The following is a 27053-nucleotide window of genomic DNA, read 5'->3' as shown; positions in this document are numbered from 1 at the left end:
ACACGTACAGTACATTATTTTGACCAACATAAAAAGTGCAATATGCATTCAAACTACAGCAATGTACAGTACAAAAGTTACTGCATACTTAAATATAAAAAGAAAATGGTTACAAAACTGTGAAGTAACCTATTGTGATCGTTGTCGAGTCAGTGTGACAAAAGCTTTTGAAAGCTCACCTATGATTTGAGCATAAAAGCTGAACAGCTATGAGCCCGATGACTTCGCAGAGTCTCTTTCGTTCCTCCCAAAAGGTGCAAAAAAGATGTGACAGCATTTAAATACGCACATGATTGATTGACATTTATGGTTCACATATTTTGTACAGCTTCAATGGTGTTTCCAATTTTATCGAGACAGCCAAAGAACTTTGGTCTTTCACATTTTAAAAAAGCACAAATGAGTTTAAAATGTTGGCAACCCTCAAGGACGAGCTGATTTAAGGTAAAGAAGGTTTTGGATGAAAATGTTTTATGTTCATATATTGTCAAAATGTTCAGATAACATTAGCCTTACACACATTATATGTTTTGACAGCCATAAATCCTCAGTTTCTGTCACACTACGCGTCTGTATTATGACTTTAAGCCATGCAGCGTGACTCCTCACTCTGCTCTCCCACGAACATTGTAGGGAATGATGAGGTCAATAACATTACTCTGATGTTATTTTGGAAGATAGCTTGCTTGCGTACCAGTATTCACTCAATAAAAAAAAGCAGTGCAAAGGAACAACAAACGCAGAAATGTTTCTGTTGTGTTTGTTGAAAACAGTGAGCATGCCTCTGGCAAAACAAAGTCACAACCTTCTCTTGTCACTCTGATCCCATTCACTCACTCACACACACATAAAGTCACGCATTAATGCATAAACAGACACCTCGAAACTGATTTTCTCACTTTAAGTCGACATCAGCAAATGAACTGAATTAAACTCTAGCCCGGTGTTCATCTGAGAAAGAGCTCTGTGAATGCAACATGAGGTAACCATTAATTTTACAACCCTCTAGCATCTAAAACATAAACTGTGCGGTAAACAACTCTACATTTATTAACACTTTGCTTTCTGTGGAGCTCCACTGCGGGAAGTTCATCAATGTAGGCTACCACTTTGTACCAGTAAAAATAATCTAAGTGCCAATGGATACCATAATTTGGTACATATCAGGTACTAACAGCTGTGAAGTTAAAGGTTATAGAATACTGTCTCATCCTGCAGTCTAACACACAGCTCTGTGCCTCTGGTCTCATAGGTAAGGCACTTGTTTGTCTGTGAATCAAACCAAGTTAGAGGTGAACTGATGGCTTTACACACTTGTCAGATACAGCAATATGACTTTCATCACTGTGTACAGCAGTTTGAGAAACAATGTGGCAAAGGAGAGCGTACACTCCTCCTAACAACAGTTGGCATTGTTTTTTTTGTTTTGATTAGTTTTCTTTGACTCGACTCTCCAGCCCTGTAGGGTGACAGATGAGGGGATGGGTGGAGTGTTTATGACCTCCACTTGATGTGTCAGCTTCTGGGCTCACCTGGTAGTGCTCTCTCTGGAGTGTCCTTGCAGGGCCGGGGCAGAGGAGAGGTGGTGGAGGAGTCCCACTCCAGGCCGGGGTCTGGCTCAGGGGACAGTGAGAGGAGCAGTAGTGTTCCTGCGTCTGAGGAGCAGGCGGAACACAGGTCCTCCGAGGAGAAGTTGAGGCTGCCCAACTTGGCCAGCGAGTTGGACCGCTTCAGCCTCGAGGGCACCGTTAGGCCTGCCAGGCGCATGCGGGTCTCGATCTCCTGCGCCCTCTGACGCACGAGGCCAGGTTTCCCTCTCACGCTGCGCAGACTGTCGCTGCTGGAGCTGCGTGTCAGGGTGGAGCCATGGGGCGAGGAGGTGGGTGTGAGCAGCCCAGACCCCACCACCCCCAACAAGGCTTCATTGGTCAGTGGCACCACCAGTGGATCTAACCGCACTTGGCATGGTGTAGAAGATTTAGGGAAGCCGGAGAACTCCTGTTCCTCCTCAGTGTGAAAAGGGCTGTTTTTGGAGCTTTGGCATGCGTGCAAAGGCTTCAGAGAGAGCAAGTTCTCCTCGGATAAACCTGAAAGTCTTTCTAGTCTCTCTGCACGCCGGCGGACCAGCCCAGACTTCTGCAGCTGCAACAGCGTCTCCTGTTGTTGGCCAATGTGGCAAGCCACTGCAAGCTTCTCTTCCTCCAACTCCATTCTCATCAGCTTGGGGAGAGCCTCAGAGGCAGCTGCAGATTTACTTTTCTGACTCTCAGCCTCTACTTCCAACAAGTCATCATCGTCCTTCAGCCCTGGTAAATGCAGTGAGTCTCCTGGCTGCTTGTCTTTGTCAAGTAGAGCTGTGGGCGGGGACGCAGCACAGTTGGCACAGTCACACAGAGGGCCACAGGGGCGCAGCAGTCCCACTGAAGACGTGAGGCCTCCAGAAGAGGAATGGGACAGTGGGAATGAAGCACTTGGGACTGCAGGAGGACTGGGGTTAAGGCAAAGCTTAGAAACAAGGGGTGGAGAGTTTTCTTTCAGCTTGGACTTAGAATCCCTCCAGAACAGTGTGGTAGCATCACCTGGAGGAGGGAGGGAGGAAGCTTTTTCCTAAATAAAGAGAAGAAAGAAAAAAATGTCAAACAAGATTCACAAAATCAATAACAGCATTTTCATCATAAATGTAGGTTAACCAAATAACTCAAACTTACAGTGAGTTTTTGTGGAGCGCTCATGTGGTTGTTATTGTTGGAGTTTTCATTTAGGGTTGCCAGGTCCATCCCATTACCCTCTGCATCCCCTTCTACCTCCACATCTTGTGTTTCTTCTCCTCCCCCTCCTTCCCCACCCCCTCCATCATCTGGTTGCATGAGCACCTCCATCTCTGCCTCCTCCTTTTGCACCTCTTCCTCATCCTCCTCCTCCACTGTGCTGAACTCCAGCCTCAGACGCAGCTCCTCCAGGGGCTCAGGGCCCCGAGAGCTTGTCTGGGCAGCGGTCCCCTCTCCTGTAGGCCCGAAGTGGGGGAGCGGCAGGCCTTCGCGGCCATCAAAGGCCTCGTCATCCAGCAGAGCGTCTCGCTCCACATCCTCAATCTCTATAAAGACCTTTTCCATGCCGAGGAGGGGAGGGCCACGCACAGGCGTTGATGGTTCACTGTCCAGCGCTGAGTCTGAGAGCCGGCGGAAATAGTAATTGTTATAGGCAGGGTCAATCTCCAGTGCAACAGCCCTGCGAGGGGAGGGACATGCAGCCCCCTTATCAGCCAGTGCCTCCTCACAGCAGGGAGACATCCCTGGCTCTGGAGTCAGGTGGCCTCCCTCCTCCCCTCCACAACACTGACCAAACCCCTGCTGCCCCTCCGTCATCTCACAGTCTCCATCTGGATGCCACAGCTTGTTGTGACGCTGTTTACTGCAAATATGCAAATGAAGAGTGCAGCAGAAGAGCAGAAGTCAAAAAAACAGGTTCACTGAGAGAAGACAACTAGAGAGTAACACTGTACATACACACAAGGAGCCGTACCTAGCGTCCAGGATGCCCTCGTACTCGGCCAGCTGCCTCATGAAACCTGCGTTGGGTCGTGTGATGCTCCTCTTTTGCTTGACAAAGTTGTAAGCCTTCTCTAGCGACCAGCCGAACTCCTTCATGGCGTAAGCAATGACGGTGGAGGCAGACCGACTAACACCCATCTTGCAGTGAACTAGACACTTGGAGTGGTTCTTTCTATGGAGGCAAATTAAAAAAAATATCAGAAAGATGTAGTTTGACAAAATACATGTTAATTCAGGATACACCAAATAACTTTTGCAAGACCAGTGTACTTTTTATATCAAACCTAAGTACCAAAGTCAAGGACTACCAACATCACCCACAACAAAATCTGGTCGCACAAGCCTACCCTATTCAGCTACGGACAGTTTACACAGGAGGCAGGCTTACTCCTAAACAGCAGATTATTTTATTTATTGTTGATTGTTGTCAGCCACAGCCACATTGTACAAAGAGTGGCAGACAAACTCTTCCACTCAACTCAGTGTCCAACGTAAATGCTGTGGAGACCTGCTTGTGCTCCTCACGTAGCCATGAGCACTTGTTCACAATTTATTGTTGTCTACTTCAGTTTCAACAAATATTTTCCTCCTGATCTGCACTTCTCTTCCAAAAAGTTGGATTGGAGCCACAGTTGCAGTGTTTTTAAACCAGTCATAGTACCTCAACTTTAATTGACAACTAATCATTGATGTATTTGTGTGCTACGTTCAAGAACATGACTTTTTTTTGTATTGCATTTTAATTAGATGTTGTGCTTGGACATTTGTTGTGTGTGACAGTTGTACTTCTATGCTTGTGTTTATTGTTGTTGTAACAATCTCAATGCTGCCCTCTTGGCCATGTCACTCTTATAAAAGAGATTTTCATCTAAGTAATTCTTTTCCTGGATAAGAAAAAGGATATATGCTGTATATATAATAACTTGTTTAGTGGTCTTGGTAAAAATTCAGATGTTATAAAGTGACCCAAGTAAAGAGCTTCAGCCACATGGTACCGAGTGATTTTACAATACATGAAGAGTGGGGGTCATGAGGTTGAAAGCTTCAGAAAAAGCTCATAAGTGGACCCTGAGTTAATGTACATATATATATATATATATATTGCCAACCACTGCCTCAAAGGTAAAAAATAAAATGAACAATAAAGACAGTTAAAATGTGTCCACAAGATATAAGTTTGCTAATTAACTCTGACAAAGTTACAGCATACTACAAAAAATGTATTAAATTAAAGACTAGTGAAATGTGAGAAAATACTGGAGCCATCCACTCAGTCAGAGAAATAATCACAATTCTCCTGTGACACTATCTTTTTAACGTGATATATGAGCAACATGTTTTCTGTTTCATTTCCACTCACTTTGCTTTAACAATAAAGTTGTACGTCTCATTCCAGTGAGCCAGCAGGTCAGTGGCGTCTTCATCGTAGACGCGAATGTTGTGATAACTGAATGTGCCTGGAAAGAAGTTGTCTATCTCCCTGGTAACGTTGAGGATGTAGCCCACCCTGGGGAAGAAAGATAATGTTAACTCATCAACAACATTCTTTCTTGATCAAATCATAATGAAAATATATTTTTTTCTGTGTGTGGTTATCTTAGTTCCTTCATATTATAAAATAAATCACCCAGACTCTTGCAGTTCCTCCAAATTAGACGCATTCCATTCGGATCCCTACAAACAAATGGAGGAAAATAATGTTTAGACAGAGTACATTTTCAAGTCTTTGTAAGATTTTTCTTTCTCCAAAAACAATCATTTCACATGGAAGCAGACTTCCTCTGGGATGGAAAGAAAGGGAGTTTTCTCTCAGTCATTTACAGGAAAGAACAGATGTAACAAATACTTTGGTTAATGTAAGAGACGGTATTGATTGTCCCACCAGGTAGACGTGGTCAAAGATGAGCGTGGCTTTGTCCATCTGGCCAAGGATCAGCAGCATCTCGTTGTCGATGAACTCTTTGTACTCCTTCAGGTTACAGTTCATGTGTTGTTCCAACTCTGTACGGATCTGACAGGAAAATGTTGATTTATGTGTGGAGGGTCATTTTGTATTATTTAGGCATTTCATCACAATCACTGGGATACATTTACTTTGAATTCTTTCCCTAAAAACTATACAAATATTATGTAACTATCAAAAGAAGACTGAAAAACAACAGCGCCAGGGATTAGGTGGGTAAAACGTTTTTAAATATAGAATAACACTGACAGGTGATACTTTATTATATTCATATGCTATTTTATAATATACAATAGTACAAATACGATTCCTTTTAATATAAACTATTATGTTTTTTTTTACAGGGGACATCTACAGAGTATGGCTGTCAAAAATACTTTTGCAACACATGTTTAAAACAATACAATGTCCATGGATGTCCCTGACAACTAATTTCACTGACGTTTGACTGGAAATTTAAACTTAGACTAGTTGACTAGTCTAAAAGTGCAAAAAGACTCAGAAAACAGTCAAAATTGAGCACAAATAACCTATGAGGTTAGAAATTGTCTGAAAAAATATGACTTATATTATAAGAGCCTTTGGAAATCATTAGTTATTTTTTCATATTTTAAATGACAATGACTCAATTAAAAAGTTCAATGACATTTATATAAATCAAAATTCCTTCAATAATTATTTAGGAAACATGGCTGATTATTACAACAGAATTTTCATCACGTGAACACAAACACAATAAATAATGATAAATTCAATAAAAGTTTAACCGACTAGTGTTTCTGATACCGACGAGCGAGTGTAGCTATATTTAATCTAGTAGTAGAGTGATCACTCACATCCCTCCTTAATCACACATTCAATAGTACTGCAGGTACCGAAGCTATAAAAACAGATTTAAGTCGGGAAGCATTTACGAATAGTAAAGATAATTGTAATTGCTATTAAAATTACAACAAATGTGTTGCTATATGTGTTCAGTTTATTATATTCTGTGTATCTGGGACCTAATTTTCTTTTTGCTGTGGTACCAAACTAGATATTACAGATATTGTGCATTGTTTTCTTTGTTTATTTGTGTTTTATTATATTTTTGTTTCAAAATGTTAAATTCTAGTGTTGTAACAATATTAGCACAGTAACTTTCATAAAAGTAAAAGGTTTGAAAACGAGTTAGAAAACTGAGTTGTGTCTCCATCTTCAGATTGAAATGTAAATGCAGCCACTGTAAATAAAACCACGAAAAAATGTAAAGTGTGTGTGTTCTACTATGACTGCATATTTACCTGTTTGCAGGTGACGTTCTCGAGGTCCTGGCACGTCATAATGCTTCTGAGTTTGGCTTTAATAAGGCACTCTGTCCTCTCTCTCTCTGAAGGTCTACCAAAGATAAAGTCTCATTAAAATCTCAGCACTCGCACAACTGCTGTCATCCCTGAAATGTCAAGCTATTTCAAAAGCAGGCGAAGACGTGGTTAGTTTCATTCTTAACATAATAATTCAATTTAATTTTGTGTTTACTGACTTGTCAACGAACATGGTGGGTGAGTCTGGCCGTGTTGTCTCCAAGTCTTTCATGGCGTTCCACTCGTTGATGCAGCTCTGGTCTGAAGCTATGCAGCTCTCGTAGTAGCCCATCCAGGTGAGAGCCATGCCTCCAGGGAAGTAGTTATACCTGCGTGACACCTCGCATGCCTTGTGCATCACCTGCAGGGCTGACCTAGATTGTATTTGTTTGGAAAGATAAAGGTCATAGATGTAGATGATGAAAGTAAAAGTCTAATTTTGTGAGACGTATAAGTATAATACTAACAGTATGTTAGTGTAAGTAGTATAATACTAACAATCTGTTTAAGGGCCTATGCAATTCTCTGCAAATGCACCTTCATGTCAGCAGGTGGCAGAGTGAATCAGCATTGCCTCAACCTGCCTCTCACTGCAGCAGAGTCGCACCAGTGTTTATCAGGAGATTTATTGTGATGTGTCATGAAAGCACATTTTTTTTTAGACAGCCACGGTGGCTCTGTCGGTTGTTCATTACTCACCACATAGCCTGCACTGACACGGGTTTGAAGACATGAGTCCGACTTGCTGTGTTCACAGTGAAGCCCCTGAGGAGCAAAAAAAACAGATGGTTGTTCCCCTGAGCACAGTGTAGCTATGTGTGTATCATCCCGAGTGTCCTGGTGTAGCTGCCGCGTTGGGCACAAAGGGAAACATCACTGGGTTAAATGCTGCAGCTGATCAGCAGGGGTCACACCAGCAGAGAGGACTCACCCATCTCCATCAAGATGGATCTTTGTGTCGCTCCACAGAGGTAGCACCATGCCGATCGAACAGCTTTTGCTGAAAAGAAGGAGCGAAAATGAAACACTGGACAAATCCAAAAACAAATGACGAGATGCATGTGAAAAGTCGATTAAAATAAATGTGTTTTTCCACGTTAAAACTCTCTGTTGCTGCGATTGCTAAGATTACTCAATGGATATCTGCATATCTAAACAACTCTTGGGCAAACAAGAAAAGGCAGGGCTAAATTTATATGCTTGTTTTAAAGGTGCAGTAAACAGTCTTGAGCAGAGAATAAATCACTTGAGATTAACTGGACACGAGCGAAAATGTTCTCACTTTCTCATTTGGTAAAAGAAAACAAAAAACTGTAACACTTTCAAATTGAACAGTTAATTTATAGCAGGTCCAGTTCAAGGCTGAAATCTGTGGGGGAGTGTTGCTTACATTCATGAGTACAGATTTGTTCATAGTAACACTCGTAACACAAAGCAAATAAAAATACCAATTCATAAATGGGACTCTGGTAGCTTTCAACAGATGGCTGTTTTTTCTGTCAGGCAAGCAGTGATCATAAAACACACACTCTCTTACCAGTCTTTGCTTGTAAAGTCAATTCCCAGTAGGATGTTCTCCTCTGTGTCTTGTCGCCCATTGGTGTATACCACCACCATGTACCGCACACGATCTGACCACGCACTCTCCAGCCGCACCGCCTGGACAGAATACAGACAATTTACTTCAAACTCACAGCCAGAGCTCTTTGGCTAAGAGTAAGAAAGAAGTCCTGTTTCCTGTTTTTGTAGTAGTACCTGATGGCAAACTATGTTAACTTTGGTGTTTAAGGAAGACCTTTTCTGAAATGTAATTACTTTTGGCACAAAATTGCTTTATTTTAAGACAGCTCACCCAACATGAAAATTTAGTAATTTTCCTCTTACCTCTAGAGCTTTTTATCAGTCTAGATTGTTTTGGTGTGAGTGGTTTTGGTTCAGAGTGAGATATCGGCGGTAGAGATGTTTGCCTTCTCTCCAATATAATGTAACAAGTGGATGACACTCAGATATCGGTGCTCGAAGAACCAACAAATACATTTGGAGAATTCAACTGCAATGTTTCTTTCCAGAAATCATGATCCGTTTGCTCAGGGTAATCCACAGACCTTGTTTTGGAGCGGTTTCATGTAAGAACTATTTTCTTACCGAACTACACCTGCCAACTGTATCACCATGCGTAGAGGTACGTATCTACTGCGAGAGCTAACTAACGTCACTCCTCAGCAGAGGATGACGGCATTAAAGTTGACATCTCGCGTTGTCACAAACTCGAGCCTCTAGTCCACAAGTAGATGCAAGCTTCCTTCTGCACTTTAATGTGGTCAGGTGAGGTTTAGTAGAAAGAAAATAGTTTCTACATGAAATTGCTCATAACAAGGTCTGTAGATTTTCTTGATAATCTTTCTGGAAAGAGACATCGCAGTTGAATTTTTCAATGTTATTTTTTGGTGTTTTGAGCACCACAAGCCAAGTGCCATCTAGTTCCATTATACTGAGGAGAAGGCAGACATCTCTACGGCCGTCGGCCAATACTGACAAAACTTGGCAACTTACATCGAAACAATCTAGACAGATAAATAGTACTACAGGTACGAGGAAAAGATTACGCTGAACTTTCCCCTCAAGTATGTTAAATACAAGACAACATCAGTCAGTAGTTTCACACCTAAAACATGAAACAAGAAATGTAGCGTGGCAGGTTTGTGTTTTTGATGCCCCAATTACATAAGAGTTTAAAATTCTGAGGGTACACAACAACCAACGCCTAGAGAAGAGAAAATGTTCAATGCAGTGGTGCTCTTGTTGTGTGCCTAACAAAGTGCCACAGCTGGATGTGCAAAAAAAAAAAAAACCTGAAGTACAAATTTGATGTCATAGGGTAACCGAGTCCCCAGGATGTAAAGGAACACAGAGCCGGTAAACATAAAGTGACATAACACACACACACACACACACACACACACATACACACACACACACACACACACACACACACAGAGGAAATATTAGGTAATACTCTCCTGAGTGTGTTCAAACCTGCTCTCATGAGCTAATAATTACAGTGAACAAATAAGCGTAGTAAGTGCACAATAAAATGCATTCTGGAGGGTTTGCTGTGCCAAGTTGTTAGTTACATGCTTGTGTGTATGTGTGTGTGTGTTTGCATATTTTGTTGCATGTATATACTTATGTTGTTTCTCACCAGTTTGATTCTGTCCTCCGAGCGAAGAATGTTTATCATCACCTGCAAGTGTTGAGGTAAGTCACCTGCAGAAGATCGATCGACAAGCAGAGGCCATATGGTTGTCAGTAAATCTGCATCATACATACACACAGATACATTTTGACTTGAAATAAAGCACTTGACAACAGTGATATTAATGAAAACAAGATGCATTCTGGGGACACAATGAGCTTATATAATGAAGATCTGTTGCTGTGGTCTAGTGGAGGTGCTAAAGTCACACCGCACCCTAGTGTTTAACACTAAAGCCTTACTCCTTGTGACAATAATGTGTTTTTAAACCAGCTGATGTGCGTTCTTTGAAGAGATACGAATTGACAACTTTTTATGAGCAAATTTGTTAGCCACAAAACCACAATTAAAAGGCTTGTCTTTGTTCATTTTACATTCCTCAGTGCTCGCTGTGCCAGATCTGATGCCATACGTGTCAGTGAAGCTGGATAATAAAACAGGGCGTGGAGGTGGACCAATGGCAATGCAAAGTAGCTGCTGATGGAGAGCCAACTATGTTGAAATATGTCAAAACAGGTAGACAAATCACGTCATCCTGACTGGTTTTACTAACAGCTGTTGACTGCCAAGAAACAGAAAGTGCCCGACTCTCTGCTTGGTCATGTACTCTTTGTGTCTTATATCACAGTCGCATGTCTCCAGTAACATCACACTGAAAACATGCTTAGAGTAGCATTGCATTAGCTTCCCCACATGTCAATGATCACTTCCTCTCCGTGTCACTGTCTTAACACAATGCATCTTGGTCAAGGTTTGGAGAATATATTTTTGTACTATATGTTAAGTCAAATTAATGAAACATATGAAAACAAAATTCAATGGCTGATACATAAATCTTTCAGAAGTTCAATAACTACCTCACCACTACTTCTGAATTTAGAGAGTAAAGTTATTCTTGTAGCATAAGTCATCATTTTCATGTAAATGATGAAACATACATTAGATGTTCTGAGAATAAAAAAACATTAAATGATGCTGTGGATTAGTTCAGTCAATATGGATAGCATTAACAAAGTATATGCGAATCATTTCCTGCCTCATTGATGGCTTCAAAGTGGCTGACAACAAAAGTTTGTGGTACCATTTACTAGGTAAAGGTCCAGTGTGTAGGATTTAGGGAATTTTAGTGGCGTACAGCAGTGAGGATTACAGACTGCAACTAGCTGAAATTTCTTCCAGTTAGAATTCCTTCAGTGTTTATTGTTCTGGAAGTTTTTACTTCTCCAGATCAATAGACCTGGTGATTGAAACTGTTAAAAAGTGTTTGTCCGATGCAGTTTGGCTTGTCGGTGACGGGCTGCTAGCCTGGCACCTGCTGCTATGTGTTTACCTTTTTTCTCAAGATGATCAGAAGTTTTTACCAGGAGCCAAATTATCGACAGAGGTCTCCTCGCCAAAACATGAGGATGCAGTGATTTAAATCAGTAAAAAAAAACACTGAATACAGCCATTTCACATCCAAAAATTAGTGTTTTTGTATACCCTTTCTGCCAGTACATCCTACATACTGGACCTTTAAATAGCTGAAACTCAGCACATGATTTTTATTCTCCTCTATAATTGCTTGGAGCGAAATTCAAGCTCTGTACACGAACTGATGAAATATAATTCAAAAACAATATGCCCATTATCAAGGTACCATAATGCTTGTTTGAATATGCTGTCCTGCTAAAACATATTTTGCCATTATTTGATGGGTGCAATGAAAACTTTAAGTTTATTGTCCATAGGTGCTGGCAGAAAAAATCAGGTAAAAATCATGTTAGTGTAAAACCGTAAAAACTCGAGTGAGTTTGTGGCCTTAGTTCACTTAGGTCTATGGCAGCCAGGTAGGCATCTGCTCTGAATAACAACAGCTGCGAGATTCGAAAGCAACACACAGAAACATAAATATATCTGCAGAGAATGATGTATCATGTGTCTGTGTTGATGTGAGAGGTTCAAACCAGTTCAACTGATAACCTTGATTGACACCGCTGACTCTCCACCTAGAGATAAGCATAACTGCCCGATAACAGTTTAGTCTATATTAATGGGCAATCAATGATCATAGTTAAACAGCTCACTTGTCTGTAAAACATGACATTCAGATTCATCCACAAACTAAGTCTCCTCTTTATAACACACAATGTCATAAATGTTAAAGCTCTGGTCAGCACACATTAAGTTTGGCTTCACAGATGGGTTTTTTTGGGGGTTTTTTTGTATTTCTAAGCTCTGCAGTGTCATGTCTGTTTCCATAAAACTGGCTTATGGGGCCAGATGATATCTGAATCCTCTTTAAGTCACTGATGGTAGGATACCAGTATCTTTATCAAGCACTAAAAGTCACCATCTTTTTTACTCAGGGCCACGGTTGCTGGGAAATGATACAACTATTTGCCCGGCCAAATGTTTTTGGGAACCAGCTAAAATGTGGGATACCTGACAAAGTGGCTGTTAGAATGGATACAGCTGCCAACCACGCCATGACATGCCAAATGACTTGGCAGCATTTTTGGCTTTTGGCTGGTGCTGATTTCCCATCATGCCAGTGACCTGTCAGGTCAGCCTTATGTCTTTAAAACAGTAAATGCGGCTTTCAAATGACAGCCTGTGATTAAAGACACCAACCCGTTTACTGTTCAATCCAACTTGTCATGTGATCTCGGCCTTCGATCAATAATACAAACAGGGCTTTACATATGTGTTCATTTTCTATACAGGTAAAGGTAATCACCAGGTTTAAGTTGGCAACATTAAGTAAAGCAAAAGCTGCTGTAGACATCAGCTTCTAACTGCCCATTACACTAAAACAACCACCAACCAAAACACTTACATTTTGAACAGTGCAAGGAATTTTTATTACATTAAAAATAAATGTGCAAGGCCATCTACCAATTATCAATACTGTTGCATTCCTGTGATATTCATTTATATGATGGTAACACTTTCACCATAAAACTCAATTTGATTAAAAAAAATTATGTCATTTGCTAATAGCTAGCTTTTTGCGACCAGGCTATTTCCGGGAACTAAAGCGTTAATTCCGAAAAATACACTGTGGATCGTCAAATGCTTGAGTTTGCTACAATGCAACAACTCTGAGTCTCCAGTCTCTTTTTCTTCATCTGTTATTGAATGTATGGTGGAGCAATGCAGAGTGAGCTGTACCCAGCATGCTGTTCGATTGTGCGACAGTTAATAGTGGTCCCCTCTTAATAAACTACAGTGTACATAAAGCACTGCTAATATGTCCTGTAGATCTCACACTTGGCACTGCACTTCATTTGGTCCTCAGCAATACACCCCCCAACTATGAAGCTGATGAACGGTTGTCAAGACATACATACAGACAGACAGAGACTCCCATTATAGTTAGATAAGCTATAAAGTCATTGAGGATTAAGAGTAGTCACTGACATTTACCTTATTTACCCTTTACACAGTTAAGTTAGGTCAGTGTAAAAAAAACCAGAGGACACAAGATGTAATGCAAACAATAAGTACCTCCTTTAATCGTCAACAGAAGTTTTGCTCACAGTGCAACCATGCGCTGGATTTAAACACTAATCTGCCTAAGCTAAACGTCTGGAACATGCTTATCAACGAAGCAGCCGCCATCCTTCTCACCTCAGCTACCAAAATCTGCTGTGGTGTTAAGGAATGCAACTCATCACACCAGTGCACTACATAACCTGAATGAGAAGTCTGCTCAAAGCTACCGTTTGAGTTAATTATGTAGTTATCGACGTGCTTTTTGTAGTTCTCACCTGCATGTTTGTGGTGAGGATGTGCTTTCTGGCCCTGGTGACTGCTCCCCTGCTGCAGGAAGAGAGCAGCACCCTTCACCATGAAGAAGCTCTCACTCAGGCTGCAAAACAAATGGGAGACAAGAGTTAAAAGCATTGAAACATAGACACTGTACATCAGACACCATGCCGCAGAGAAACAGCTCAGCACAATCGTTCCAGCTTGTTTGTTGGACAGCGAGGCTGAGAGGTGGGACACAAGACAAATGAAATATTCAGTTTCAACAGGGCCGTTCAGCTCAGTAGACTCAGCCAGTGAGATGAGCATAAATCATGGCTGCCTGCAGCCGGTGAATTACCTCAACAGCTGAGTGGAAAAGCCCAGCTGCCACGTTACAGACACAGACCTCAGGTCTGCAGCAGCCATGAATCAAGCTTTGAATGCTTATCTGTCTTTTTTCTGCTGCATGGGCTGCACTCAGATTTGACTTGTCAGGTCTCTGCTGGCTTGGTTTAATGCAACACAAATCTAAATAACTGACCTGACTGCAGTCGCTTGTGAGTATTAACTTTCACAATTGCCGAAAAGCAGCAATTACCAGTCCGCACCTGCCTGCTTGTAAAAGAGTTTTCCAGGTTAGGCTTTGGAGCTGTCAACAGATGACATAAGAAGGGAACTGCAATAAAGAAAGAAGTGAGGTGTTTCCTCTCGGCTGAATTTGATCATCACCATTTCACTGAAAAACAATGTGAGCACATTCATTCGTCTACCTGGCAGCAGGGTGGAGCACATGCACCATGTATTCAGATTGTGCAGTCTGGCAAACCAGTGCAACATTAGGAAAGTACAGAACTGAAGGGGGACGGGAACAAAACAAAATTCTAACAGGAACTAAAAATAGACCTGTTTCTAAATACAGATATTAGGAAACCAATGTAACTGTACTGTATTAGCTAACCTCAGCTTTGAAGAGCATGACTGGTATCAGCCTAATATATGCTGTATTATTATAAAGCAGGAAAAAGATGATTATTTGTATTATCTTAAAGGGGACCTATTATGCTTTTCTTTTTTTCTGTCACGGGAGAACATGTAGCAGAGGGTCGTAGGTTGAAACAGAACCTGAGCAGCTATGGTAAGGACACACCCTTCGTACATGGGGTCCTTGCTCTACCATTTGATCAGTTGGGGCACCTGCAAAATTCTCTGTAATATCAAAAACACACCAAGCAGCAGCATAGTACAGCTTACCGCAAAAATGACATTTTCATGTGTGTTCATGTGTTTCAGGTGGGAAGAAATTCTTTGTAACATAAGTTAACATGCCACAGAAGTCAGAGGACAATGTTTATCGGTATTCTTCGGCCGCAATTTACAGCTAATGATTCATGCCATGGAATCAAATGGTCCCAGCTTGGACTGGTTGCCACAGCTCTCCATAGCCATTGCATGACAGTTTGCCACAAGGTGCACTTCACCACTGCTCCGAAAGCACAGAGGTGAAAGACCTGCAAAATGCTGACCAATCAGAGCAGACTGGGCTACATCAAGAGGGGGGTTTGAAGAAACAGGCGCTAAAACGGAGTATCTCAGTCAGAGGGTGAATACAGGTGATCCAGCACAGACAGTATGAGGAAAATAAAGTGCTTTTTGAACAGTAAAGCATGTAAACGTGTTCAAGCAGACACCCAGGATAGAAGTATCTACAATGAGAACAAAAGGTTTAAACATCATAATCTACGCTGGTGCATTACCTCAAAAAATGTGAAACTTTTTTTTGCCTTTAATAAGGGGGAGAGAGAGAAGGCGACATGTAGCAGAGGGTCGAGGCTGGAATCGAACCGCTGTGGCGAGGATACAACCTCTATATATGGGCCGCTCTATCCACTGACACACCAGGCGCCCCAAAAACTTTGAATCTTTTTATATGAATACATCCCCTACATCTTCAAACAAACAACCCACTGACCAACAACCTTTAGTGTAAACAGCATTAATAAAAGTCCTGAAACTTTCAGTAACACATTTGTACATCCAGCTCTGAAACTGTTCCCTCCCTCAGCTCTCTCTGATCAGACTTTCAAAACCCACATACAGAGGAGCCGGCCGAGGCCAAACAGATGATTTTGTGGGAACAATGGACTTCGTTTTGTGCACCTCACAATAAATTCCCTCCGCCCCCAGTACCACAGACAAAAAGTTCCACAAGTGACAAAGCACGGAGGCGGACACTTCTCAACAAGAGCTTTTGTCTCACTTTGGTGGATTTCTGTTTCAGTCTATGCTCTTCGTTTGAGATTTATGAGGCCGTCATGAAGGTCCACTGTCAGAGAATGATGGATAATATGAGGCAAAGGTGGCAAGAGCAAAAAGAGGGCTACAGCTTCATAACTACACAGTCCTGTGTACAAAAATCCCTGCTGCTCAATTGTCCTATTTCAACTAGTGACCCGACTTTAAGCCCTTCAGTTAGCCTGTGATACCTGATAACTTCCCTTTAAAGGTGCACTCTAAAACTGAGACTTGTCTATATGTGTAAATCAAGTGCTGTCCCACTGCTTTACAGGCCGTACTCAGACGTCCTAATTAAACAGCCTCAGCTCTACTGTCTCTTGCCCTGCGGCGCCCTGCTATCAGCTTCTCCACAAACACTAGAGCTAAAAATACATCTGGTATCAAAGCAAACAAAGACGATGATAGAAAAGCCTCCGAGACAGCTTCACTTCCAAACAATTACAACCTACAGTAACTTTACCTCCTTTACTGACAGAAAGGCAAAGATGAACTATTACAGGGATAAATACTAACACTAAATCTCAGCTACCAGTGCATGCTGACTTTTTTTGATTGATGTCCACTGTCTCATATCAGCTGGACATATTCAGCGATTGATTCAGTGCTCTGGCCTCAAATGACACCATAGTATCTGATGCAAAATAACCCAGCCAACATTTAAACTCTTACACTGAACTAATTAAAAAATACAACAAAATGACAGCCCATGATTTAAAATTTGTTTCCAATATGTTTCCAAAAACATAACCTCTGAGCAGGAAGTCCAAACTTCAGTCAGGTGTTTGAGCTCAAATTACATCAGTGAGAGACCTTATTCTTAGAGTTTAAACCCCATTTCAGAAGAGAAAACATAACTCACATGCGGTTTATCTCACTCTGGGTTAGCACAGCATTCTCCACAAAATATGGTATCATCTTCATCACGGCCTCCTGAATGGGCGCTACAACCAGATGCATCCTGCAGACTGATAAGAAACCCAGGCCTTTCTGCCAGGAGCTACCTCCTCTTCATCTGCATCCAGAAACAGCGAAGGAGCAAAGTGCAGAAGAAGAAGGACGACTGTATCAGGTCTTGGTCTGCCGCGTTTGAGTGACAGACTGAGTGACAGGCTGCACTCATCTGTGCTGCTCAGTGAAGAAGTGCTGTCTGTCCTGATGCCACTCCCTCTGATTCGTCCTCCTCCCTCAGCCGAGAGTCTGTGTGTGTTTGAGTGCGAGTCAGACTCCTGGAGGGACGTACTGCAGTCTCCACCCGCTGCCTCCGGCACACACAACTGTGCCTTCAGTCTGTTCTGTCTGTGTCACTCTTTTACAGAATACTGCAGGTTACTCATTCGCATCCATGAGACAGAAGACTAAATTTCACTCTTTCATTCATGGTTAAAAGCTGTACATTTTTAAAGAGACACAAAGTCACTCACATACTTTTTTGTTTCTCAACAAACACATGAGCAAAAGGTCAGCAGGTGACAGGGAACAATGAGTCCAGCAAAATTCAAGAGATGGATTTCCCCTTCCTTCAGCTTGAACTCCGTGATCCTTTACTTTCCTCATCCATCAGGTCTGACTTAGTACAAAGTGAACAACAGATTTCCTCTTTAGCCGATGCAAAACATGTCCACTTCCAGCATCTTGTGTTGCTGTCCAACAAAAACCGTCTCTCCAAAACCCACTGAGAGTGCTGTTTTCTCTCTCTGTCTTCCAGGGGGAAAGCAAGACCACAAGTTCAATTGGAGAAGGACTAAAAAAAGCAGACTGAAGAATTTTGGCCAAAACTTCCTGAGGGGATGTCTCCATGTGCATGCCACCTTAAGGGTCAACAGACTCCAAGGTAGTGCCTCCAGGGAGCTTAACACATGGGCCAAGCATTGGTGGAAAGGGCAGTGAGAGCTGGCAATGTCCCAAAACTCCCAGATCTCATTATACTCAGGCTTATAAAGGAGGGATTATCTTGTCTCTGTCTTTCAAGTGGCCAGCGCTGGCTGTCACTCACTCAGATGTACCACAGACAAACTGCAATGTATTGGATTATTAGAGAGTACAATGATAGGTTAAAAGGATGTCCCGATCACATTTTTTTGCCCTCTATCCTGATCCAAGTCATTTAATATTAAGTATCTACAGATACCCAGTCCCGATTCAATACTTTTAACTTCCTAAATGCAGCTGCTCAGTGCACACTTTAAGTAGGCTTCTTTAAAGTTAAGACAAGTAAACCATGGTGTAGCCTATGCTTTGCAATGTGAATAAACGAATACCTCTGCAATGCATTAGCTTATTAGTGTTATTAACTAATTTACTTATTTATTTCACCAAAGAAATTATAAAATGACAAACCCTTCCTTTAATCTTTTTGGCCTCCTCACTGTCTCAAGTAAATGTCTCTGTGAATGTCCTCTGTCCCTTTAAGAGAGCATTCTCCAGTCTGAGTTACCTGAATGTACTGTATTCTTTTAAGTGTTTATTTTTTTTTTTTTTATCTTTGGGCGGATTATGCTTCTTTAATACTTAAGCCATGTTGGCTTTAATTGTACATGCAGTGGCAAGTGACACTGTTAAAGCTCTGCACTGCTCTCCTCTCTCCTCTAAGCAAGGCAGAGAAACACCATGCGCCATAACTGAAGGCAAAACACAAGGCTGTCACTGAGTTATAATGAAACGAGTGCTCATAACTTTGGTAAATACTGGTAATAAACAGTCCGATAGTGCATTTTTGTTTATGGTGCTTTATGGCAAGCGGGGCTCAGAGTACATAGAGGGAAGAGACTGACAGCAGAGTGGAGGAGAGTGGAAGAACGGTGTGCTCTGTGATTTTATACATTAAATTAAATACCTGTGTTACATAAAAAAAGGATCATATGAGACTCTGGGCTGATCGCTGCATTTTTTTGACTGATCAGGATCAATAATATTTAGCTAAATATTACTGATCAGCCCAGAGTCTGATGTGAAACTGGATCTGCAACAACTCTTCTTTAGATGCATGGGAGGAAAGGAAAATGCAGAACTGAAATGAAATACAATCATGCAAGAGCCCACAGTTTAGCCTCTGTTAGTGGGTTGAAAGCTTATATAGGCTATAACCTTCTTTCTCACTTTCCCTCTCTCACTCAGCATTCAAACCTCCACGCACGCACAATGAAGTGGCACGACTCCCTTAATCTGGTAGGATTTGCTGACAGACGTTAACAATAGCTCTGCGACACGGATAACAAGATAGCTCTCCTATTCTTCTCAACAATAGGACAACACTCGGTCACTGGCAGACACTGTACTCTACAAGCTGACGTGGGTTCAGTCAGGTGGAAACTTGGACAGCTCAGTGTGTCAGGTGCATGTAGAAGGAAACTTCCTCTGCATAAGAGGTCAAGCTTTAGAAGCAGGACTGATGTCATGTGAGGTAAGGTATAGATTGTTGCTGCAGCAGTAGCCAGATGGACACTGATGGGGCAAAACACGAGCAGGTGTCATTTAAGCCACCGCTCTGAATTGCCAGGTGTTTCGGTATGTGAGAGGTGTGCTGGATTACACCGAAGACTCACAGCAAAAGAGGCTACACAGAGGCAGTTACCGCACTGTTTTAGTCGTAGTTTTGGAGTGTTTTGCACACACACCAGCAACACAGTGAGGAGAAAAAGCCTCCTCTTGGGGCTGCCAGTTGCATAATGCAGCCATTCTCTCATTTACACCACTGAAAGAGGGCAGTGAGAGAGAGCGAGAGAGAGAGGAAGGAACAAACCTCCTCAGGTGTCAATGGGGACACGGAGGGCCTGTGCTGGGAAAAAATGACATCATCATGTCACTGAGGAAAAAAATCACCTACACAAAAGACACAGAGATGGTGCTTCTGCTATAGTTTGACTGCCTATGTCTCTTTTATTCACCCATATTCTACATTTAAATCCCGAGTGAGTGTTATGACACATTATAAACCCTGGAAACCTGAGCATATTGGCTTGATTTCATTCAAAAACATGGGAAGGCAATGAGCAAGAAAAGAAGAAATAACCCAAAAAATAACAAGAAATTAGTAGAAAGTACTTACCTGAAATTACAATTATGTAACATAATTTTAAATATGAATTTATGGTAATTAAAAATATTGTGTTTCCCTAGCTTTTTTTCTCTTTTTTCCCTAGACATCTTTCCCTAGCTTTTTTGAAAATTATTATTTAAATCTACAAATTTCTTGCATTTTGTGGAACATACCAAGTTGCTCATTGCCTTTTTCCCATTTTTTAAAAACCAATTTGCAGCCATTTGCTAAGGATTCCAAGATTCAATTACTTGTAAAAGGTGTCTACAAGAAAGGTGATGTTGCTCCAGTTTTCAAAGCATTAAAAATGACTTCCAGTCTCGACCGGCAAGCTATTTGAGCGAGGAAGTGTTGCAGTGAAGTTTTTTTTTTTTTTTTTTTAAGATTTTTTTTCAGGCTTTTTTGCCTTAATGCAGACAGGACAGCTCAAGTGTGAAAGTGGGAGAGAGAGGGGACGACATGAAGCAAAGGGCTGACGCTGAAATCGAACCCACACTGCTGCAGTGAGGACACCGCCTCTGCACATGGGGCGCCCACCCCACAAACTGAACCACCAGGTGCCCCATGTTGCAGTGCGTTTAAATAGACTTCACATTTCTGCGGAGCTAATAATCTGCAGATCCTTCGTTTGACCCTCCGCGCTGAATCCCTCCTCCTCATTCCAAACACTGAACCCCATATCTACACACATAAACACACATTTTTGTCCGGTTGAGCCTCTTGCCCAACTCTGCTGTGTACAAGGCGGTAAGATTAAATCATTCCTTGGTTCAGTGCCATCGACACCTGCACGATGTTTATGTCGGCCTCCATCAACCCCTTGGGCTTGTCATCGTTATCAAGGTCAATCGGGAACAGAAAGCGCAAATACTCCCTCTTGGCAGTCGTATGGCTGTCCATCAACAGATGTAGCTATGTATCGAGTGCACTAGATCAGTACACCGTGATCTAAAGAGAAATATGTCTGTCAAATAAAAGACAGCTTAATATGCCATAATGTTATGAAACAGGAATTTACTGGCATTTTAATTGTATAATGCAGCTCACCAAACCCCGAAGCAAGCGGAGAGTCAAGACAGGACTCGCATCATGCATGGATCTTTCTTACACACATGTATTGCTTTGGGGTATTGCAAAAGCAGTTATATAACGGAAGAGAAACTGAGCCCGTAGAGTGACGCATTCGCTTATCTTAGGGTCATAAGTGCTTCTTCAAAAATTCCTCCAGTTTGCAATTATCAAGTGAAGTTCTGAGAAATTAAAATGTGAAAAATCACAAATCTCAAAAAGCAAATGAAAAAAAAAATACTGTCAAAAATGAATGACACATTAAGACCTACTTTCACAGCATTGCTACCATGTTGACAAACCAATACATATTATGTGGGCTGAAAAAACATGCATGCTGTTACAAAAGCTATTGCATTTATCTGATCTGATATTAAATGAGAAAACAAACTCATTGCAGTCGGGTTACAAAAATCTAATTCATGCTGAACAGTTTAGATACGTTTCAGGAATGAATGTTTCCAAAGCTGAATATTTAAGACCAGAACATTCAGTATTAACAGTCAGACACCTGTTGAACAGATGCATAATACAGAAGCATGAGTCTGGGTGCTTCTTCATCCAAAACTCTGTATCTCTGTCGGTCTATGCATTATACTGACTTTTTGTAAGTTAATATCCTGAGAAACGTTTTAGTAAGCATTAAATTAAAATAACATTTACATATGTGAACATCATATTACTGCCCCAAATGTACATTTATACTGCTGTCTTAAAAAGATTTTATAACTCTGTAACTTCCCCAGAGACTCTGATACAGCTTTTTAAATAAAACTGACTTCATCAGGTTTTAGCATGACTGAGTCATTCTGTCAAAATGTATAAATCAACAATTTCTTATCCAAAGATAACAAAACTATACGTACTGGGGCTGCGCCTATTGTCCATCATCAAATGCAAAATCTGCATGTTACTGGAGCCAAGCGGTTCCTTTAAAAAAAAATTTAATATGAATCTTACAATCAGGAACACTTAAAATATCAATATAAAAATGTCTGACTGAAAAATCATTGATTGCAGCCTCAAGAGCTTTAATGCACTGACTGGATAGTCATGCTAAGTTACATACTTTAACGCAGCTGGCAGAGGTGAAAGAACATTTTCTGACTTATTTTATCCACAATATGCCTTCACTAGTAGAACCATAGCTGCCTTTTGCCAGAACTTGAAGGATGAAAAGGGTTTACTGTGCAAATACTCTGACGCTGTTCTACAAATTCTTTTCACTAAAATTCCTGTCTTCAAAGTCTAAACCCACGGGCCACAGCCAAGCAGCAACCTCCGTGTTGAAAAATGAAGCCAACATCGCAGAGCCAAAAACTGCAGTACTTTGAATGACCGCTTGAGGCTGGCTCTGGAAGCCAGGCAATCGTCACAGACCCTCATAAAAAAAATGCCAAACTTTACAGCAGAAATAAACATGTTTACAGCCTGGGAAAAAAAACAACAACCTTTTATCCCTTTAGCTAATTTCCCCCTTCAACTGTAAGGGGGGTGAGAGGTCTATATAACTCACCTGTTTATATTTTGATAAGGCTTAAACCAATGCAAATTTAAGGGCTGGCCGCTTTGAGTGACAGGCTGTCTGCCGATATTGTCCTCTGCTTCTCGGCCAGATCCACCCTTAGCTTCTCCACAGCACCAAAGAGGTTGAAAAGGGAGAAGACACAGCGTCTTTTCACTGGGGTACAACGCATGCACGGTAAAACCTGGTCTGAAGTTTCTGAAAGCTCAATAGCTGGTGCACTATCATAGAATATGGGAAAAACTGACTCGTTTCACTGAGGCCTCAGCCGTCAGTCTTTGGTTGGAATATATTTTTTAAAATATGGGTGAAAGTTGCAATTCTGCAATAGGTGAAAACAGCCTCAATAAAGGATCAAAAACAAACATGAAAAGCTCTCTTACATCGAGCCACCATCTATTCAAGTGTACCCAAAAAGCTCTGTCAGACCGAGCACACCCCAGGAGTCTAAAAAAGAGCGTGGCCACAGAGCACCTGAGTGGACACCATCCCTTTATTTCTAGCGTCTGATGTAACCCTCCGACATCGCAGCTTCGGGTACATGGTGCATGTGTGATAACCCATGGGGTCAAATAGCGTGTCAAAGCCCTCTTTGAATAGCCTTACACAGCCCCAGCCTTTCGCAAAATATGGTCACATCTGGCTCCAAAAAACCTAAGATGGCAATGGCTGTAATTCAAGGCTTCAAAACAAAAGTCTACAAACCAGTGGGTGATGTCACAGTAGCTGCGTCCATTATTTTTTTTTTACAGTTAACAGGCCCAGTACAGTGCAACATTTCATCATTTGCTGGGAGACAAATCATTTAATTTGTTGATTTGACTGAAGGGTGATAGAAAACTGCAAATGTTCACTTTTGAAGCCATAATAATGAGTCATAACATGCCTTGAAGAAGGTCTCTGACCAAAAGCTTGCATGGTAAACATGATTGTGCATGGATTTGAGTGTGCGGATGTGCTTTTTTCCACTGTTGATAATAAGCAAAAAATTGGTGTTTTTACTCTGAGCAAAATGAATCCCATGCAGTCCAGTCATTCTAAATTAAAAAAGTTGTGGAAAATCCAAGTGACTCAACTGATTATGTACAATTCAAGAACAAGTTTGTCAATGAAGAGCTGGTAAAAGAAATACAGGCACATCTGTCAACATATTACTAGAGACACTACTGAGAAAAACACGGTTTCACAGTTGGCTCTTGGGGGATTGATGACTCTGCCAACAAGACAGACAGACAGGTGTTTTATAACACTGACGCTTAGTTGTCCTCATTTGTTGATGCCAGCTAGTCTGCCGCCACTCCAGATTTCACCAAATGACTCAAAGGCAGATGCAGCCAATCAGTCAACAACACCTGCGTATAAAATTCGTCCTGCTTTGCTACGTACCATGCAACAGAAGGGCCAAACTAAACTCTAGAGTAAACTTACCTCTGATTTATTCGCCGTTCATCTTCACTCCCAAAATCCTGCAATACAGATAAGAGAAAAATTAATACCATATTGAAGCCATTTTGACATTATCAACAAACATTTTGAGCCTCAAACAATTAAAAAAAGAAGCTATGTACTTGTCTATATTTTACCAGTCATAATCTTTGGTAAAAAAATTACAAGAACGCGTACCAGTAAGATGCCAAAAATATGAATGCTAAATTTTAATGTTTGTGTACTTTTAATGGCACAAGCTGCCACTCTTGTGATTGAATAATCTGTAGGACAGTTGTGATTTTACAGCAATATAAAACCTCCAATGTTCACCTGTTCCCCAACCTTTAGAAAAAGTGAACTGCTCTATGTGTTGAAAATAAAGTGAAGACTAATGTTTTTTCTCAGTGGGGATTTTAGACACAGAAGACTATAGTTTGATTTTAGCATCAAGGGAAGCAGAAAAACTAAATCTGGCAGGACACTCTAATCGAAATCAATCTTGTCTTACATGGCTGTCAAACTCAGTGCTGTGAGCAAATACCAGTACATTCACTGCAAATGCAGGTGTGCATTACATATATGCATTGAATAGCATCCACACCACCTGGAGGAGCTCGCAAGACCCAGAGGGCGCAGACAGAACTGGAAAACACCTTATCAAAAGAGGTGAGCATATTAAAACTAGTAGGTATTGCTGCCTAGAGGAAAACACAGTCCACTACAAATTACACGACAAGAAATTACTTGCATTACTTTAGGTTGGTCACAAACCTGTTTTTTTGCCTGAAGAGAACACAATACATTTAATATAATTTAGGGCATATTGCCAGAATAAGCGTTAGGGAGGATGAGGGAGGATGGAGAATGCAGGAGAATGTTAAGTGATTTGCTTTGTCTGGTGGCTTAGTACAGAAAATATAGCAGATACAGACTTTAGAGACCCCAAACCATATCTGATTAATCACAATTAGGATTTACTATAATTAATTTTGGTGTTTAAATTATAAAGAGGTGACAATTTAAAAAATAAATAAATAAACAAACCACAAAATTAGCAGTTTATGAGTCAAAATTCATGAGTGCTTTTAAACAAAAGTAGACTCAGTCATTTAGGAACAGGAAACTGGCACTTGCCACTGTCAAGGAAAGTCTATAGCCACAGATGTACAGCTGCATCGAGTCAAGTACACTCTGCAGGGAAAAAGAGAAATGCTATGGCATGCAGAAAAATGAGTACCTTTCAATGTGAGAAAATGACTTTGAAAGAGGAGCATTTCACACTGCATGACTAACTTTCCATTATTGTGCATTAGGTGAAATAATCTCACACATTAACTGCCTCATGCCAGCATCTATTAAATCTGTTTACCTCCCTCTCCTTCAGTAGTACTCCACCACCCCACCCACCCCTCGCGAGTAGATGACATCATAGCTGCAACAGCTTCCTGCCAGCTTTATCTGTCACACCTCACCACTGCTGCTGGACTACAGCAACCATCCAGAGAGACACGGAGGGACGAAACCCAGTCAAACCAACACTAACTCCATTATAAGGAGCAATCTATTTGCAATAAGTAGCAGCAACATATGACCTTTGTGCAGCTTTGAACAAGCTCTGAAAAGCAGAGTTGCCATCTCCAGCCCAAACATCAATGGCTGTATAAATAACCCCAGTTATAGATGTCATGTATGTTTCCTCTGATCTGGTCATGCAGAGCAGGCTAAGGTGAGCTTTTCTGTTTACAGCTGGAGGATAGCGCCCTCCTCTGGCAGTGAAGGCCAGGAAAATATCTGTACTTGAAAGTAGCAAACGAAGTTATCTTTAAAATTATTATAGTTTTGAGGCATGGACAATCACTGGTTTTTGCTATGAAAGCCCAGAAAAATAACACTTTAAACTGTGACTAGACTGCGATGAAGAACTATAAGCAAAACATATAGGTAGGTCTTTTTACCTATATGACTGTTAACATGACTGGAAATCACACACTTCCCTGTACTTACTGGAAGGACTAACAGGACACTGGAAACTGAAATAAATATTCAGAGTGTTTGACTGCCTGTCCGTAATGTGTTGTCTGGTAATAAGAGCTAAATCCAGCCACCAGTCTAAAAGATAAAAATATCAGATTTTGTATCAGCAAAATGATATAAATTTAGCAGTGCTTGGACTATAGCAGCGCCGTGGCTACCCTTTTAATGTGATGCTGGTGGTGTGCCAGACAAGCTGTGTTAAAACGATTATAATGTTGATGAAAAACACGTTAATTTCAATGTCAGTCACATCATAACCAGCTAACGTTAGCTACAGCTTTTATCATTCATAAGGCACTTGTCAAACTCAACCGGCGCGGTAAAATAAACGGGAAATGAAAGACGTCTGAAGATATTTTTTTTTATAATTTAATTAAATTAAAAACTAACAAATCCACAAGCCGTATTTGCAAATGCAGTGGCCAGCAATATCTGGTTATCAGTAACGAAGACGTTAGCCTGCTACCGTTAGCTTCAGACCTAGCTAGCATAACACGATAACTAACGGTGCTAATTTAGCTTCAATCAGCGGGCCTTTCTCCGGCAACATCTACCCCCGTCCTCCGCCTCTACACCTCACCACACCGGACCACCGTTTTTCGTTCACCCGAGACCAAACTGACCTCCCCTGCGGTCGTGGTGGCTGTGCTGGCGGTGGATGCGGCGCTCGGGGTCGGGGACCGCTGCAGAGTAACCAACGCCATGGCTGGAAGCTGTGGATGCGCCGGCCGGCCGCTGGGCCTGCTGAGCTGCGGCTAGCTGCGGAGCTAACGACACATACAACTGATGGATGGATGGAGCGAGAGCAGCCGCGCTATCCTG

At 41.5% G+C, this 27053-nt stretch overlaps 1 protein-coding gene across 1 annotated transcript; it reads right to left on the bottom strand.

Annotated features, from left to right (window-relative positions):
• ssh1a (slingshot protein phosphatase 1a) lies at positions 1-27053 on the bottom strand. Its single transcript, XM_042488653.1, has 15 exons — positions 26855-27053; positions 24198-24235; positions 13866-13966; positions 10060-10124; positions 8395-8516; positions 7789-7857; positions 7557-7622; positions 7037-7231; positions 6798-6891; positions 5434-5562; positions 5179-5225; positions 4912-5058; positions 3523-3723; positions 2709-3411; positions 1-2607 (listed from the first exon to the last, which is right to left on the bottom strand). Exons 1-15 carry the CDS (start codon positions 26933-26935, stop codon positions 1516-1518), a joined length of 3150 nt encoding a protein of 1049 aa, XP_042344587.1. The 5' UTR covers positions 26936-27053; the 3' UTR covers positions 1-1515.

Source organism: Plectropomus leopardus, chromosome 6 (genome assembly GCF_008729295.1).
Source record: "Plectropomus leopardus isolate mb chromosome 6, YSFRI_Pleo_2.0, whole genome shotgun sequence".
Taxonomy (NCBI): Eukaryota; Metazoa; Chordata; class Actinopteri; order Perciformes; family Serranidae; genus Plectropomus; species Plectropomus leopardus.
Note: the sequence above shows the minus strand (reverse complement) of the source record. Positions and strands in the feature narration are given on the sequence as shown.